The 17,689-nt window shown below is 45.0% G+C and overlaps 1 protein-coding gene across 7 annotated transcripts in view; it reads right to left on the reverse strand.

Annotated features, from left to right (window-relative positions):
- The window catches only part of JADE1 (jade family PHD finger 1), a 79,801-nt gene that overhangs the window by 1,824 nt on the left and 60,288 nt on the right, over positions 1 to 17,689 (reverse strand). For 5 of the 7 annotated variants that reach the window (XM_059470626.1, XM_059470623.1, XM_059470627.1 and 2 more), the window contains exons 5-11: positions 15,656 to 15,843; positions 11,536 to 11,747; positions 10,192 to 10,359; positions 8,939 to 9,055; positions 6,187 to 6,717; positions 4,488 to 4,605; positions 453 to 4,011 (exon numbers count right to left, since the gene is read on the reverse strand). In XM_059470626.1, the coding sequence (XP_059326609.1) occupies positions 3,104 to 4,011; positions 4,488 to 4,605; positions 6,187 to 6,717; positions 8,939 to 9,055; positions 10,192 to 10,359; positions 11,536 to 11,747; positions 15,656 to 15,843 (2,242 nt within the window). In that variant the 3' untranslated portion in view covers positions 453 to 3,103. Of the gene's footprint in view, positions 1 to 452; positions 4,012 to 4,487; positions 4,606 to 6,186; positions 6,718 to 8,938; positions 9,056 to 10,191; positions 10,360 to 11,535; positions 11,748 to 15,655; positions 15,844 to 17,689 lie in introns of those variants that run through there. The other 2 variants (XR_009418310.1, XM_059470628.1) reach the window with 2 other exon arrangements.

Genomic DNA, 17,689 nt, shown 5'->3' on the forward strand with positions numbered 1-17,689 from the left:
AATTTAAAGCAATCCTCATCTGGAAATCCTGCTGTACAAGAAAATGTTCCCTCAGTAATGCATGACCCCAGCCAGTTCAGAGTGTGGATGAACTTTCAGCCTGATTATCCCCAAGATCCACAGGTTCAAACCTCAGGTTCCTTTTCCAGTGGAACAAGTACAGAGATCATGGACTGTGCAAGGACATCCTCTGTCTACAAATGTAAATCATTTGAGGTAAGCAGCATCTCTGTGAGGATGCCAAGGGGAAAACCACTCAGTGTGCTGCTGATGGGATGGGCACAACTGTCAGTAACAAAGAAACCTTTAAAACCTTAAAGATTTACAAAATCTTGCAGCTGCAATGTGATACCTGTACTAATCCATGAAAGCTGTTCAGACCATTGCAGTGAAGTGTTTTTGTAAGAACCCAAATACAAATACAGGGAGGTCTAAACCACTGCTGCCAAGGATACTGCAAAAATGTACAGCATTTATTCACATACAGACAAAAGGCACAATTCTACTGAATATTTTAACAAAAAATACAGCTGTTTCAACTAGGTCTTTAGAAATACTTCAAAAAAGGGAGAAAATAAATACAGGATTGGGCCATGTAATATAAAATAGTCATCTCTACATATATTTTTTTATTTCTGTTTCTCTTCATGCACCTTTTTTTAAATTAATTTCAGCTGAATGGACACCAAAGCTAGGCACATAGTGAAAAATCTGTACAAGTTTTACAAATGTCATCACAATTGTCTCAAACTTCTGAAATCAAGATTTGTACACAACATGAACCCTTCATTTAGATCTGTGTGAGTTTATAACCTAACAAATGGCATTCCAGGCAACTCTACAGACGTTCAGCTAGCCTACGGTTGGACAGAACACACGGATCATATCAAAGATCTCTTGGTCAGTCAGCACAAGGAAAGGTCACACTTGGAAACAGAAATCCAGCAAATCCCAGTAAAACACAGGGGTGGGTTTGTCACTGCAGTACCTGCAGCACCTCCTGCTGAGGGCTAAGCACAGGGACAAAAGGAACCTACAGAGCTGCTCGTACCGCAGCCTTTTTGGTTTGGGGTCAGCTCCACTGGAAACCTCCCAAAGCTTCCTGCCCTCAGTGCCAGGGGACACAGCAGCTAAGGCATTCACTCTGCACAACACAAGTATCATCATATAGTGCAAATTAACAAGGTACCTCTGTCCAAGGGGGTGAGGTTAAAGGTTTACTCAGAATCCAAATTTAGGCTATTCCATCTATGGCTTGACAATTCCTGTGTGGTCATGAGCTTCTTTCTTACAGAAAATACCAGTGCCTGTCTGGAGAATGTTGCTGGATGTTGAGTAGAACTTACTGGCTTTTACCTTTTCTCTGTCTGCTGTTCATACTTTGAAGACATGGCTATGTAACCTCAGTCACCAGTGCCCTGCCTGACTTTCACCTCTGTAAATCATGTCCTTATTCTTGGGACTTGGGACCAGCAACAGGATTTTGAAAGTGTATTATCTTACATAAAATTCCCCTTGCTCAAAAGGTTAAGACTTCAGAGTTTTAAAAGAGGGATGCATTCTGGTGAAATATTTAATCGATAACATTAACTTGCATAGCAAGATAGGGTGTTAAGCCTTTTTTACTTTTTAATTGAATCCTCAGTCCTATGGCAGAGGAATTCTGTGTTGTCAGTGCTCCCTCCTGGGGAGGCAAGGGTCAGGCATTCCATGGTGAGTGGATGCCATAACAGCAGGCTGGGAGTGGGAAAGGGGAGGAGAAGGAGGTTCTTTATGCCTCTCTTTAACACATTGCTGCTGCTGCTTTTTCACCAGTACATACCTCTCCTACATCTATGAAAAATTCCAGAATGGACAGGCTCTTAATGCTCCACTGCAGTGTGTGCACTCAGTACAAAACAACAGTATCCTCACAACCTGTTCATGTTATTGCTCACAGCTTACTCATTATTGCCACTTGCAATTATTAAAAAAGTACACAGTCAGAATACAAGTTCCCTTTTCCATCAAATCTAATCCATCATAGAATGAAATAGTTTGTTCTTTGCTTGACTGTAAAGAGCTAATCACAATGTATTGCCTTTGAGTTTTATTCTATTTAAAAATATATATTTGTGTCCATTTAAAGCAACCTTTTAGTGTCATAAGCCTGACTCTCCCAGTACATATCATTAGTGCATCTGTGGTGGCCTTTGGGAAATCCTCCTGCCTAGTGCCGTAGAAAACTTCTGTCAGGAACTGTCATCACACTCCCTATGGCAGATGCCTGACCATGGGTGACAGGTTATTCCATGGAGTGCTGGAACCCCCAGACCTGCCCCTTGCTCAGAACTGAGCCATTTGGGAACATCCTTTGTGTCAGTCCCCATCTCAAGCCCTGCCCTGTCCCTTCCTCCTCCTCTTCCTCCTACAGTGCAACAACTGGCTGTGCCTGGTCATCATTGACATGTAAACTCTGGAGCATAGGGAGGGGTTTGAGCTGCCACCCGTGCTCCAACTGAACACAACAGAACACATTCTGCAAAGAGGAGAGAGAGCAGCCCCTGCCCAGGGATGGGGAGCATTTGTCATGGGACTTACCAGTGCAGTGCAGGATGGTCTAACAACCATCTTCCATTCAATACGCATGAGTTAAATTACGAGCTTGTGCTTTTCCAGAAGTCAGGGGGAGGGAGTAAGATTTTCAGTGCCTTTTAGCTAGAAGGGATGAATGCAGCCTGATTCCTCCTGCCCTCCCCCAGCCCCTTGTAAAAGATTTTTGTGAGTTGTGTGCATCCCAACTCCTGTTTTAGTAGCAATGTCACTCTTCTGCTTACTCAAGAAAGTTGCAAATTAGGGAGATTCAACCTTCTCACAGAAATGGGAAGGGTGAGGGGGTGTGGATGGGGCAGAGAGAGGAAAAAAAAACAAAACAAAAACACAAAACAAAATCAAAGAGCTTAAAACAGCTTTAAGTGCATGTAAACATACTTATACAACTCAGGAAAAATGGGCTTCCATTCTGTCAGTCTGTAGCTCTAAGGATGCTCCTCTCTCCCACCGATGGGTAAGGTGGAGTTGGCTTGCAGGCAGTGTGACTCTGGTGTCCCCACCCTGTGTGCAGTCAGGTGGCCAGGATGCTCCTGCGAATGATGTCCGTTCTCCTGCCCATGCTGCTGCTGGGGCTGAGCCTCTGCTGCCTGCACTTCTTCTCAGCCACTTCGGGCTCCGAGTCGCTCATTTCGGCGTCGGGGACGTAGCCATCGTTCTCGCTGTCAGGCTTTAACTTGCTCTTTGTCCTCTCCTTGGCTGCAACTCTGCCCACGCTGCCCAGGTAGGGGTAGCCCGAGTTCTGGCGGCAGGCCTCCTCCAGGCTCTCCCCCTGCTGCTGCCTCTCCCCCTTCTTTGGAATTCGGAATCCGCCCCAGTTTTTCCCCGGGCTCGTGGGCGTGGTAGGCACTTTAACTACTGTCTGATTGGAGTTCACTTTGACCAGACCCCCGTTACATTTAGGCACTATATCCCTCCGAGTGCCAGGCGCTGCTGACCTCCCACCCGAGTGGTTGACAGCCCTTTTGTTTTCCAGTTGCCTCTGAGAGAGTTCCGTGGGTCTCAGGGGTTTGTGGTTGTGTTTAGGAGTCTTTTCCTTCAGCTCTGCCTTGGCCCCCTCGCACTGTGGGCGGTTGTCCCTTCTCTTCCTGTGGTCCGCTAGAACCACGCCGTTCTTCTGCTGTGCTGACCCGACCCGCGTCTCGGCCAAAGGCTTGTCAAAACTGAAAAAGCTGCCTGGAGCTGCACCTCCTTCCCTAGGGCTGGGCTGTGCCAGCAGGGATTTGCTGTCATTCCCAGACCTGTCTCTTACCCTGTCCCTCTTGTGGGGTTTCTTCAAGGAGTGGGCCAGAGAAGTGCCCATCTGCTTCCTGAAGAACGCAGAATGCCACTTCAGGTCCTCGATCTTGGGCGCGTCGGGGCCCAGCGACGGGCTGTTGAACAGCACCGTGCTTTCCATGGAGGAGAAGGAGGAAGGCACACCTGCATGGAAGGAAAATAAGTTCAAGTCAAGCAATCCCACAGCTGTGGAGATAAACACCAGTTTGAAGTGTACCTATTTTAACTCTGCTCCTCATGCCTGACGTGTTCACATCAGAAATGGGTATTTGGCTGCCTGTCCTGTACTTTTAGGTCACAGCTCTATGGCTATGTCATGGTTTTATCTTCCTGTACCTGGTCCTAATTACACTTGTAGCAAACACAAGTCCTAACACTCCTCTGTCCTCAGAGACAGAGGCAAAAAGTAAACAGCAAGTGGATCTCCCTGATGCTATCTCAAATATGGTTTATTAGTTACTCAATAGTTCAAGGATAATCTGGCCACTGCAGGAATTTTGAAGGTATTCATCTTTCTGGGGAATGAAATGAGAACAAATGAGGCCCTGCTTGTCCTTCACAGCCTGTAAGCAAACCTTGTCCCTGTGCTCTGACACAAGGAAGGGAACACTGAGGCATACCTGAAACTCTTTCTTGTTCCAACTGCTTTGTGTAGCTGTTGAATATCTGTTCCTGAACTTTGCAAACAGATCTCTTGATTTTTTCTCTCCGTGTCACCATGTAAGTGAGGTTACGCACCTGGAAGACAGCAAGGGCGTGGGTTTTACAGGAATTGTATTCCCAGGATATTGCCCTACCTGTGTTTTGAATTAATTCAGCTGGAGTACTACACACCTTTTAAATAAATGGTGTACAATTAAAATTTAAACCATTTGAATTTAAACAATTTAAATTTAACTGCCTTCAACACAATTCTTAGAGAACGAGTCTGTTTAACTGACAAATTATCTGTTGAATTGACAGGCAATTTAATTGACAGATTATCCCATCAGATTTGGAGAACCACAGCACAGAAGAAACTTCTACCAACACCTGAGTCACATACACATGAAAACTAGGGAAATGTTGGAAATCCTAGAATGTACTCAGTATTTAATACTTCCCAGGTGAGGGAATGACTGAGAAGCACAGGTGGATGATTCTAAGGCTCCTCTCTCAGTGGTGCAAGGTGGTGCCCTATGAATTACAACCCTGTGGCCTGATCTGGAGAAATGTAACAAGTGTGTTTGTTTTTGTAAAGGTCCCTTTTTTAAAATCCAAATTATCTTGAACAATCAGTGGGAACAGAGTAATAAAACATTAAAATATTACTAAAATCACGTATCCTGTTTTAACATTATATTTAGAAATTAAAGGACTCACACACAATAATTTAAGATCCAGAGAACATAGTTACAAACTCTAATTATTTAGCTGATCAAAGAGAAGATGACAAGAAAGCCTGAGCACAGGGAGCAGGAACAAAAGATCCCAGATAACAGCTGGGATCTGGACCATCTGAACAGCTACAGAAGGTCCTTGGGCTGGAGTTGAAACCAGGAGAAAAATCAAGAACTACAGCAATTCATTGTAAGAGTAATTAGGCATCAAGATCCCTTACAAAGGATGCAGTACATCCATGAGAACCTGCTGTCCTGATTTAAAGATTAGACAGTATTATGAAAGAGAGGCTCTGGTTCACCTACAGGTTACTGAGGTAGGACCTCCTGAGCCAGCTTTAGTCCATGGCCCACATGAGCCACGTGCTGCAGGGACGTGAAAAACTAATTTCAGTGTTCTTTCTGGCTCTAAGAGCTCTTAAATTACCCCAAAAAGAAAGGAATCCAGGATCAGATGTACTTATTGAAACACCAAACTGATCTTACTGAACTGTTCTTCAAACATTCAAAACCTAAATAAATCAAACATCATTTACCTCCCACACCTACACTGATCATCCTACTCTGGTATGCCAAAGAAAAACAGATCTGCTGCAAAACAAGGTAAGGTCCATCATCCTTTTCACTGGGTGAAAGGAGCATGGAAAGCCCTTAAAGGCTGAAAATGCTTCAGCTGGGAGTGCAGTACAGTCAGAGTTAATCAGTAAAAAGGCACGAGCGAAAACACGACAGTGCAGTTGCAGGTGATTGAATGCTACACGCCAAGACCCGCTGGCCCCGTGACTGACCTCTGTGTGCAAAGGGCAATTGCTGTGCTCTGGAGAAATTTAGTGTTAATGGCCTTGCCTGACAGCACAGCTCTGAGCTGAGCTGCACTCAGGCTGGGCACAGTGTGGGAACTCAGCTAAGTGTGGCCAGCACAGGCAGCGCCGGGGCTTACCCGCTCCAGGTCCTGCCGGAGGTGTGTGAAGAGCTGCAGCCTCCTGAACAGAACATCCTGCTCCCGTTTAGCCAGATTGTCCTCCTCATCCTTCTTTGGGGTAATCAAAGGCTTATTGAAATTGGATTTCCTCTTCAGTTTCCAGTACTGGTAAAGGAATTCCACGGGCTCCTCAGGCAGCCGCAGCACTTTGGCCACTTCCAAAGACTCGACGAAGGTGTAGAACTCGTCCTCCAGCTGCTGGAGCTTCTGCTTGCGGAGGCTGACCCTGTGGGCCTCCTCCTGGTTTTGATCCATGCTGTGGAAAGGGTCCATGTGGGCAGGAAGGGAGGTGTCCTGAATCCCATTCCTGTTCTCCTGAGCTGGGCTTTCACTCAAAGTCTCAGCATCCCCTTTCTTGGTGGAGCTGTGCTTGGGACAGTAGGACTTGAACTTCACCTCGTCGTTCTCTGCCAGGATGGTCTTCATCTCCAAGCCGTGGTCGAAGGCGCACGTGACGTGAAAGGCTGTTCTGCAGTTCTTCACTGAACACTAGAGAACATGAATTACAATTAACCAATTAAATATAAAAGTTAAGAAGCCACACTGCCTAGAACTGTTGGAGAAGTTGGGGCTGCTTTGGAAGAACCTTGTCACCACGCCCTGCTTCTAGCTGCACGTGCTTCCCTGCTCCCTTTAATTGGGGTTATGACTTAGTGCCTTCAGGCCAGCCAACGATCAAGTGGCCCAGAGGGACAGGAGTGTTTAACCCCCTTCCAGCCCCAGCACACTATTCTATGCACAAAAAGCCACAAGAGGAACATTCCCAGTGACACCAGAGCCACTTGTGCACAGCACACCGTTACTGAAGTACAGTGTTCGCCTTTGGAATGTGCCAGCACCAGGGGGAGGAAAAAACATTGTGGTGGCTCCAGGCCAGTCTGAGAGTTTTAATTAAAAGTCTTTCCCAGCACCTGGATCCATGCTATCCAAAAGGCCTCAACCAAAGGGAATTTTTTCCCCATTATCCCAATTTTATAATGTCAAATATTAAATCACTGTCAACCATTACTTCATTTCACAGCCTTCACTTCACCTTGGAGAGGAGAAGAACAGAAAATTCAAATGTTGTCATTTTTCTTCCTACTCAGTGAATTCAGCCATCATAGAGTGATGGGCACTAGTTCAGCTGATTTAGCACTTCATTTCCATTATATCTCATTTCCTTTTGCAAAATTCTATCATACATACCACCAGCCGCCAGCTGAAAGGTTTAAATACATATAAATATGTATGTATACACAAACACACATACATGTGTGTTTGGAGCCACTCACACCTCTGGTGAACAGGATTTGAAGTGGAAATGAGCATTAGTGTTCCTAACTAGGAAACAAAACTATGTTTAACCCAAGCCACCGACCCTGAAAGAGCAATACAGTGCACTGGGATGTTTGCACAGTGCTTTGTAAAGTAGCCAAATCTCTCTCCCCTCTGGGTTTTCCTGCTCAGCAGCCAGATGGCTTATAAAGGTATGGCAGGGTTTAAACTGCACAGGTTTCAAATGAGCAGTCTTTAATAAAAGCAACATATAAAAGGAATTTAAAAATACCAAAGCATCTTTTGCCCTTTCCTCTCCTACTAACACAGGCCAGGAGCATCCCAACTGGAACACTGGGCAGTAGAGAGAAGTACTTTAGCCATAATTGGCTAAATTACTGCAGCTCATGTTTTGTTGGGAGAAGAGAGGAAAGCCTGTCTCACTGGGAGGAAATCTGCTGAACCTGGGGGAATAAGCAATCTTGCTTTTCCCAGCTTACTGCAGCTGCTCCCTGACCAGCCTGACACACTTCCAGCTGCCACTTTTCCTAATTGTTGCGCACATATCAGAAGGTGGCCTGGAGAACAGACAAAAACAGCTTCAGCTACCTAACAGCAGCCAAGAGGAAGGGGATGGCTCTGCAAGGAGGGATTATGGTTGCAAACTTATATGCTGTGGACAGATTTATTTTCTCTAGTTAACACTTACTAGTTCATACATTCCTCACATGGAAGTGGCCTGTGATAGGTTTCACTGGAACTGCTGCTGTGTTGCTGATTTACAGCTCTTCCTGGCAGCTTCAATCAAATAATATGGGGCAGAGGAGAAAAGGGAAATGGGGATAAACTCATTTCAAACAGTGTAGGACTTGAGCCATTTTTGTGTCCTAATGCTGGTCTGACCACCAGGCTAGCCCCAGAAGCAAAAGCTCTACTTCAGCCTCCTTATGAGGCTGTAGTACCATCCCTCTCTGTCTCTGGGAGCTTCCTGAGGATTGTTTTGCTGCTGGAAGTGCTCTGAGGATGAGGAGCATCACCAGAATGCTGAGCTACCTTTTACTGTCTTTTCCTACACAAGCACAACACTGCCCCAAATGGGTCACCTGTCCTCACACTCCCTCATCATTTATTCTCAAGTAAAGGAGATCAACATCTTGTCTGCTGTCCCAGTGTCTCCTCTTTCAAAAATCTGAGGTTTGGTAATATGTTTTCTCAGTCTTTATAGATTTTTAAATTTTTCTTAAAAGGATTATTGAATGGTTTTCCGCTGTAAAGGGTCTACAGGTGCCTTACAGCTAACAACCCAAAATAACTATGCACAAGAAACACTGCCCAGTGTAAAATGCTCTGGTGGAGATCAGGTCAGTGAAGTCCACAGTAACAATGAGAAAACACATTTCCTATCTACTAAAAACTGACAAAACACATGTGGATATTTATGTGGTTAAATTACCTGTATAGAAGCTCCAACTTTTTCATTACAAAGGCTGCACACCAGTGCCCACCTACTGCTGGGAATGTGGGAAACTTTTGTGATGGGTTCCATTTTTTCAGGGCTTCCGATGCTCACCTAAGAGAAAAATGGTCAAAAAATTGGAGTGACTATGACACTGTTACCTAAATAAAAAATTTTATTAGAGAAGTCATATTCCTTGTCTGTATATATAACTTAGTGTGTCCTAAATTCCTCATTTAATCAGGATCTAAAACTCATTTTAAAAAAAAAAAAACAGTTTCTCACTTTGTGAACAAACCAACCAGTTTCAAGGTGAAGCCCACCAATTTAAGATTATCATACAGGATGAACACTTTGAATCTGACAGAATTCCTGTGGGTTCTCATAGTCAAACTTTCCTGATTCACCTTTAATGTTCTGTTTACAAAGTGAAACGGTATCTGGTGTCCTTGTTAAATGAGCTTTGCCAGCAGCAAAGGCCTCATTTTCCAAGGCCTAATTCTGATTGACAGAGGAGATTTAATTAGTTTCTTTACAGGTGAAGCATCATCCCCTGCCACACTTTTTACCTAACCAAGAAGCTTTTATGCTTCATTTTGAAGTTGAATAATGCTTTAAGGAGGTTTTTTCCTCTCCCAGAATCCCAGGAACAGCACCTGTGGAGTCTTTGCTTCTTTTTTTACCAGGGCCAGGATTAAATGAGCAAGACAGTATTTCCTGTTTGCACTCAGAGGTTTATTAGTTTTTATCTATATTACAGTCTCACAAACTGTGACTTCTACAGCACTTCACTCTAACAAACTAAAAAATGCAGCTGTATCTCTCTCTCTCTACAAGGCCTTTAAGGATAAACTGTCCAATTAAGAAATGACACCTAAATTATTTTAACTTTTAACTCAAAAACTAACCACCCGAAGTCCGCAATGTGGACTTTTCTGTCCAATTACACAAAACCACCCAAACCCATGAAGAAGAAGGTGAAGAAGAAGGTGAAGAAGAAGGACCAAACCTCCATCTCACTTTATATATATTACTATATTCTAAAACCTTAGACTCTTAAGTTTTCCACCCTGTGACATGAAACACTTCTATTCAAACTACACGCCCGTAATCCCAGTTATACAATTTTTACAATTCAATTTTGGAAACTTCGCCATGGCCTCAGGTCAAAAGCAGTTTTCTCTTGGGGTTCAGCACAGAGGGTCTGCAATTCTCAGCATTCAGGGTTCCAAGAAGCAAGCAGCACCCACCTCTGGGATCCAGAGAGCACAGCTGACGTGCACCCACTTGGTGCCACTGCGGGTGGGCTTCATGGCGCCGCCCTTCTTGGGGCACAGCAGGCACTTGGGCCGCACGCCCAGCGCGCAGGTGCGGCACAGCCAGCTGCCCTCGGGCACCTTCAGGATCCCATAGCACGCCTGTGGGACAAAGAGACCACAGCAAACACCTCAGTGATGCTTTCACACAGCCTCACACATCTCTCCGAGTTATTTTTACTCACAGGGAAAAGTGCAGGTTGGTAAATAATTAAGGGCAGGTTTTTCAAAAGGTCACATCCTTATGGAGCCCTCGATCCCAATTACCATCGGCTTTAACGCACTTAAGTTGCAGGTTTGATGTGGTCAGAGAAACCCTACAGGTCTGAAAAACCAACTTTGCTCAGTGTATCTTGTGGGATAGTCACTTGTACACAGGCCTAGTCCTTTATCACAGAATGCTGAGGTTGGAAGAGACCTCTAAGATCGTCAAGTCCAACCTATGCCCTAACACTTCAACTATACTATAGCACCAAGTGCCATGTCCAGTCTTTTTTAAAACATATCCAGATATGGTGATTCTAGCACCATGGGAAGAGCATTCCAGTACTTATTTTTTGGTGAAGAGTTTTTTCCTGATATCCAACCTATACCTTCCCTGATGTAGCTTGAGACTGTGTCCTCTGGTTCTGTCAGTGCTGCCTGGTTGAAGAGACCAACCCCAGCTGTGTACAGCCTCCCTTCAGGAAGGTGTAGAGAGCAATAAGGTCACCCCTAAGCCTCCTCTTCTCCAGGCTAAACAACCCCAGTTCCTTCAAATGTTCCTCACAGGGTTTGTGTTCCAAGCCCCCAACCAGCCTCATTGCCTCCTTTGGATGTACTAAAGCATCTCAACATCCTTCCCAAACTGAGGGGCCAGAACTGGACACAGCACTCAAGGTGTGGCCTCACCAGCACTGAGTACAGGGGGAGGATCACCTCCCTGCTCCTGCTGGCCACACAATTCCTAATGCCATTGGCCTTCTTGGCCACCAGGGCACATTGCTGGCTCATATTCAACCAGCAATGTTTCCAAACACTGAATGACAATAGAAACTTGTTAAAGCTGGGAAAGAACGACAGGCTGATGGGAAGGCACTTGCCAGAGTAAGAAGCATCCATGGGAACAGGCTAAAACTGTATATTTTACATTAAGAACATTTCTGAACTACCACAGAAAGGTGACACACAGCAGTGTTTGCTTAGCACAGCTCTCTGGAATAAACCCCACCTGTGTCCCTACTGATTGCTCGTTTTTAGGAAAGTTTGCTACCATCTGACACCGTGCTGCTGCCATACCTGGTGCACACAGATATTGCATTTGTCACAGAACACCATTTCATTGCCATCCTCTCCATCTGGAGACTGGCACACGTCACAGACGACGTCCTCGTCGTACTCGATGCCCAGCCCTTCCTCCGTCTCGATGGCGTGGCTCATGTTATCGTAGCAGCGCTGCTCAAACTCCTCCATCACCCTTTCCATGGTGTACTCATCCAGCTCCAGCATCCCTGAAACACAGCAGCTGTTCACATACTTGAAGAAAAGAGTGATAACCAACACCACAACCAGCTCCACCTTCTTTCTGAAGAGCCAATCCCCATGCAGACACATTTCATTCCTGTTCCAGACAATCATGCCTGTTCCAGCATAAACCAGGGAAACTGTTAAAAAATGGCAAAGCTGTCTTATAACTGTATTAAACTAACAAAAGTGGAGTGTCCAAATCTTTCAAATTCTAAGAAAAGCTTTCCAAGACTGATTTTGTCCTAGTTTTGTTCTCATTTTTCCTTCTGGGACAGCACCATCCAACCACCAGAGCTTTTGCTCCAGTTCTGCCACCCAGATGTTGACTCTTTGATGAAAGATTTGGAAGTATTTTGAACCAAAAGTTATGGAGCAGGGGGAGAAAATACATGAGAAAACATGCTATGATACTTGGAGGGAATCTGCAATTTCTAACAACAGTTGTTGGTTTATCACAAGTTCCAACCCCAACAAGATGCAATCCCAACTGAGGTCTCCATCAGAGGCTACAACAATAAATTAATTTGTTTTAAAAAGTGAGAAACTGTAATAAAAGCAGCATCAAAATACAGGACAATAACTAAATGCAATATCTAAACTGAAATTTCCTCTTTTCCAACAGCATCCATCAGAAAATTATTCATGACACACAGTTACAGACCCATTATGTTGTGGTATTTTATAGTTCAGATGTGTTTAGAAATTGAAAGGCCTCCCTTCTCAAGCAGCTCCCCCAGTTTATATCCTGGGCATGACCTTCTGTCATGGAGAACATCCCTTTGGTCAGTTTGGGTCACCTGTCCTGGATGTGCTCCCTCCCAGTTGCTTTTGCTCACCTGCTCCCTGACAAAGCATGAAAGAAAAAAGGAAAGAACAAGGAAAAAAAAGCCCCTGACTTAGGATAGGAACAGACCCCAAAATATCAGTGTGTTATCAACACCATTCTCATTACAAATCCAAACCACATCACCTGGTAACAGCTACTGAGAAGAAATTAGCTCTGTCCTAGCTGAAACTAGTACAGAGAGGAGATGGCAACCTCAGGATGGCTGTTTTAACAAGAAAACTCTCAGCTTTCCCTGTGAAAAACTGAGCCAAAAAATCCTACAAAACAAAGAATAAAAACCCTCTCTAGTTCCTCCAGATCAGAAGACAAACACTCCACAAAAGTACTTCCAGCTTCCCTTGCTGACAGGTAAATCCTTGCAGCAGGCATCAGTGCATCCCATGCTACCCAAACTGAGCAGTGAAAAGCAGCAAGAGGGAACATCCAAAATCCTGCTGATGAAAGGATTTTGCCCTGCAACCCAGAACTGCTGCACCAGCAAAGCAGATGATGGCAGGTTTTACACCAGCTTCCAACTGAATCCTATCTACTCTCACTTTGTAAGTGACCCTTGGAGACGTGACTGACTGCCTGTGTTGAGTTTTTAGGGTCCCCAGGACAAGGGAAGAGATGAATCTGATTCCATGCTCTCAGCCATGAAGGCTGATTATTATATTGTATTGTATTAATGCTATACTAAACTATCCTAAAGAAAGAGAAAGGATACAGACAGAAGGCTTAACAAGAATAAATGATAAAACTCATGACTGACTCCTCAGAGTCTGACACAGCTGATGGTGATTGGTCATTAAGTAAAAACAACTCACATGAAAGCAATTGAACTTGCACCTGTTGGTAAACAATGTCCAGACCACATTCCAAAGCAGCCCAACACAGGAGAAGCAATCAGATAATTATTTTTTACATTTTTCTCTCAGGCTTCTCAACTTCCCAGGAGAAGAAATCCTGGTGAAGGGATTTTTCAGAAAATATGACAGTGACAGGCCTGTGCATTTGCAAGGGTCACAGAAAGGGGAGCAGGAGCTGCAGCTCCTGTTCAGATGTTCACAGTCATCCTTTTACAACAACCACTACATGTTCTCAGTACCTGAAGCACTCCTACAGGGATCAAAGGAAACACAGGGAACTCATGGCCCCAGGGAGACCATAAGGAAGTGCTCCAGGTGCAGATCAGGAAGCAGCTCACTTTTCAAATGCCCATTTGTAGCATCTGCAGTGTGGAGTGTCTGACCAAGCACCCATGTACATCTTTCAAGACCCCCAACACACTGTCTGGTACTGACATGAGCATTTCCTTCCCTCTGCATACAGCAGAACTGAGTGGGTAATGATTTAGAGCAAACAAACCCCAAAAAACTACACCAAAACCTGAGATCCAACAAATTCTAGCTGTTCAGTGTGCCATGTGCAGCATGTACCTTTAAAGGTTATGCTGGTGTAGCAGAATGGGGCTTCCCTGCAGAGGTACAAATCTGCCCCTCTTGTGCTGCTCACACTCCACTACAGGAGCCTTCATCTGGTTTTGGCAAAAAAACAGATAGACTGGATAGAAGGATACCAAAGAAACATTTAAAAGGACATTTTTCCCCCAAGGAAAGCCAAGGGAACTTACTGCTGCTGTTCTCCTGAAGATAACTGGAAAGGTAACCTAAACTCTGGAACCATAAACTGAAACCCTCTAAGCCCAACACTAAACCTGAGCAGGGCTGATGTGAGATCTGGAAAAAAGCCTGGCTTTTGTCAAGACATCATCTGTTTCTTTCATGTGTTGGTTCAGAATGCGAAACAGAATTATAAATGGTCATTTTGTGGTTTACCAGTTCTTCAGCCATGCCAGCAATGGGCCACAGCCAGGTAAAACATGTTTGACTAAATTGCAGTCCAAAGCAGGGAAGTGCCACAGGGCCAAAACAAAAACCAAAGGTGTTCACCAACATGTCCAAACCTCTTCTACCTGGCACAGCATTTTCCCTCTGCCAAACAATGTTTTGGAACTACAGCACACAGTCACAGTGAGGCTTGGGAGCTCCCTCCAATAAATCAGTGCAGGAATTCCTCCCTGATCCATTCCTTGTGCCACTCAGCTGGCAGAGATTCTCTAAAGCTGCCAAACAACTTGTCTTGCCTTCTCTGCACTGAACACCATGAGCTAAAATAATGAAATAGGACTATCTGGAAAAACTACCAAGGTGGTCTCTCTGATGCTCCCTTGGAGAACAAGGATGGCAAACTGGGAACTTTGTGAGATGGAAAGCAGTAGAGAAAAAAAACCAAAACATGTGGCCAGATTCTGACCAGGTCTAAGCAGATACAACACGGAGTTACCAACATCTATCTTAGGGCTTAATCACATCAGCTCTGCTCACATGATTACTACCTCCTCATACATCAACTGCTTCCTACTGCTGCCTGTGGAAACCCAGGGCACTGGGAATATTTCTCTGTCTGCTCTGGAGTGTCCTGACCCCCAGGGGAGCACTGACTTTGACCCTCATTCATGGAGAATGTTTCCTAGACTTCAAGACACACTAAAATCCACAAAAGTGTGAAATAGATTATAGAGAGTAGTGTAAGTGTATCACTTAGTGAGAAATTTAAATTTTGGGACTTTTAGTATGTTGTAAATAGAAGCAAGATGGAGGGCACAGGGTGTCATCCTAAGTTTCTTCTTCATGGGTTTGGGCAGCATATTGGGTAGTATTGGGCAGAAAAGTCTGCATTGCATACTTCCAAAGATCAGTTATCAGGCTAAAAAGGAAAAAAAACTAAGTATCAGTTCTTAATTGGCTAGTTTAGTCTTAAAAGACCTCGTAACAAGAGATTGTTGGCCATTTTGTACCTTCTAATGAAAAGCTGCCAAACTCACAGTAATGAGACTGCTTTACTGGTAAGAAATAATAAACACCTGAGTCCAAACACAAATTACTGTCTCAAGCACCTTCAATCCAAACCCAAAAGAACAGACGACCGGTACCCCCTGAAATTATTCTTAAGGCTTCCAGCTTCAAAAAGAAACAAAAAGGCAGCAAATCCCTGAGTGCTCACCCATTTCTTTGAACTCCTCATTGGCCAGCTGCAGCCATGCCACGTCCACGTCGTTGAGGTCGTAGCGGCACACGCTGTCCGCCAGGGTCCGGATGTCCACGTAGCCCAGCTCTGGCGGCTCCGCGCCCGAGGACACGATGAATTTCCTGGGCCGCGTGAAGGTGACGGCTTTTGTCTCGGACACCACTCTGAAACAGACGAGGCAGGCAGCCGTGAGGAGTGCTGGGAGGCTCAGCTCTAGAGAATTTCAAATTCTTTGCTCTAAGTGACCAACAAGCAGCAGCGGCGGCCACCTAACTGTCCCAGCAAACACCTGGCACCACTGAGGTGGGAAAACAGTTCCAGGCACTTCCAGAACTCATTGGGGTAAGAGTTTATCTGGAGTTGTCTAGAAAACCAATTCATTGCCAGAATTTTAAATTAAATTAAATATTAGAGGACAGCTGTGCTTGCTCTTACCTGAAATTCAAAATTTTAAAGCCAAAGCAGGGATGCTGTATTACATACTGGCTGCCATATATACAAACGTTAAACTCTGGTTTAAGACTTTTTTTTTTAACTAAAATACTGACCGTAAGAACATTCAAGGAAAAAATGAAAAAAAACATTTCTGGCTATCTCAGTAGAGGACATTGCCCTTTCTCTTAGTCAACAGCACACACTGACACTGAGCTTGGATGAAACCCACCTCACAACACAACCCTAGGTCCCTCCAGGAGCAACAGGCCACACTGTCAAATGCCTGCCTCCTACACTACCACTGGAGGTGAATTTTTGGGGTGTTGGCGCCAAAAGGGAGGAGATTGCACCACCCTGTGTTGCCACAACTCTCCACTGGGAACAGCTAAACCCCACCAGGAGTAGGACAGCCTCCATACCCCGCTCTATTCTGTCCCCAATGTGTTAACTCCCAGCAGAAACCCTGATCTGCTGCTGCTGCTGTATTTGCACAAACAGATCTCTGTAAATCCTCTACCAATTTCAGTCTTGCATATCCCTCAAGCTTCTAGCTTATTTCCCCTCTTCTAGCTTATTTCAGAGAAATAGTGAGCAAGAGCCAAATGCTGAATTTGGAGCTTCTGAGGTGTTGTGAAAAATACAAATGTGAATGGCCTTGCCAGCCTAGCTGCGCTGCCCAAACTATTTCTGGTCATATTACAGTGTTCAAATGTTACAGACTATTGTGTATTCACAATGTACTTTAAACTGGGCACTTCTCTCCAAATCTTATCATAAATTCCTTCCTGAGCACCTCTCTGTGGAAACCATAACCTCTGGGCAGCACCTTGCCACAGTAGTAGCACAGAAGAAACAAGCACAGTGACTCTGACCTCAAAACAACTCCCTTTCCTGGCTTTATTTCTGCTAGAAAGAAGTTAAAAAAAAAGGCAACCCCTACTACAGACTGAAAGTCATTGAGCTGAATTGTCATTCTGAGCACATGTTCACAGTGAATCTCCACACAGCCTCACTTCTGTCTCCTGCTCATCTGCCCTCACCAGTCACGGCCTTGTATTCACTGCTATGTTCTCCCCATACAGCCTTGGCTCTATGATCTGCCTACAGCTTATTCCATGTACAGAACCACCCTCTTCCCTCCCAAACTCAGGCTCAGAGCTGTTCCTGCACTCCAGCAGCACCAGGGCAGGGCTCTCTGAGTGTTCTGTAAGGGAGCAAAGAGAACAATACCCAGGCATCAAAGGGCCCCTGTGACCAGCAGGTGAACAGTAGAAAACAAGGAGTGGTGCCTGCTGTGCCAATACCTACCCCTGTGCAGCCTTCTTTCCCTGCCTCTCACCTTAAACTTGGGGCAACATCTCTATTGCTCTCTCCCAAGTGAGTACCTGGGCCTGCTATAGCCACCAAAGCCCCTCCTGACAGACACAGGGCAGGGATCCCCTGGGAGATTTTTCCTCAGGAGTGTGTGGCCCTCCCACAGCCTTGGGAGATGCTGAAAGAAGAATCAGAGAGGAGCAGGCAGTGTGAGTGCACATGTACAGTGTGTGTGTGTGTCTCTGCAGGGACTGGAACAGC

The sequence above is a fragment of the Ammospiza nelsoni genome, chromosome 4 (assembly GCF_027579445.1).
Source record: "Ammospiza nelsoni isolate bAmmNel1 chromosome 4, bAmmNel1.pri, whole genome shotgun sequence".
Classification (NCBI taxonomy): Eukaryota; Metazoa; Chordata; class Aves; order Passeriformes; family Passerellidae; genus Ammospiza; species Ammospiza nelsoni.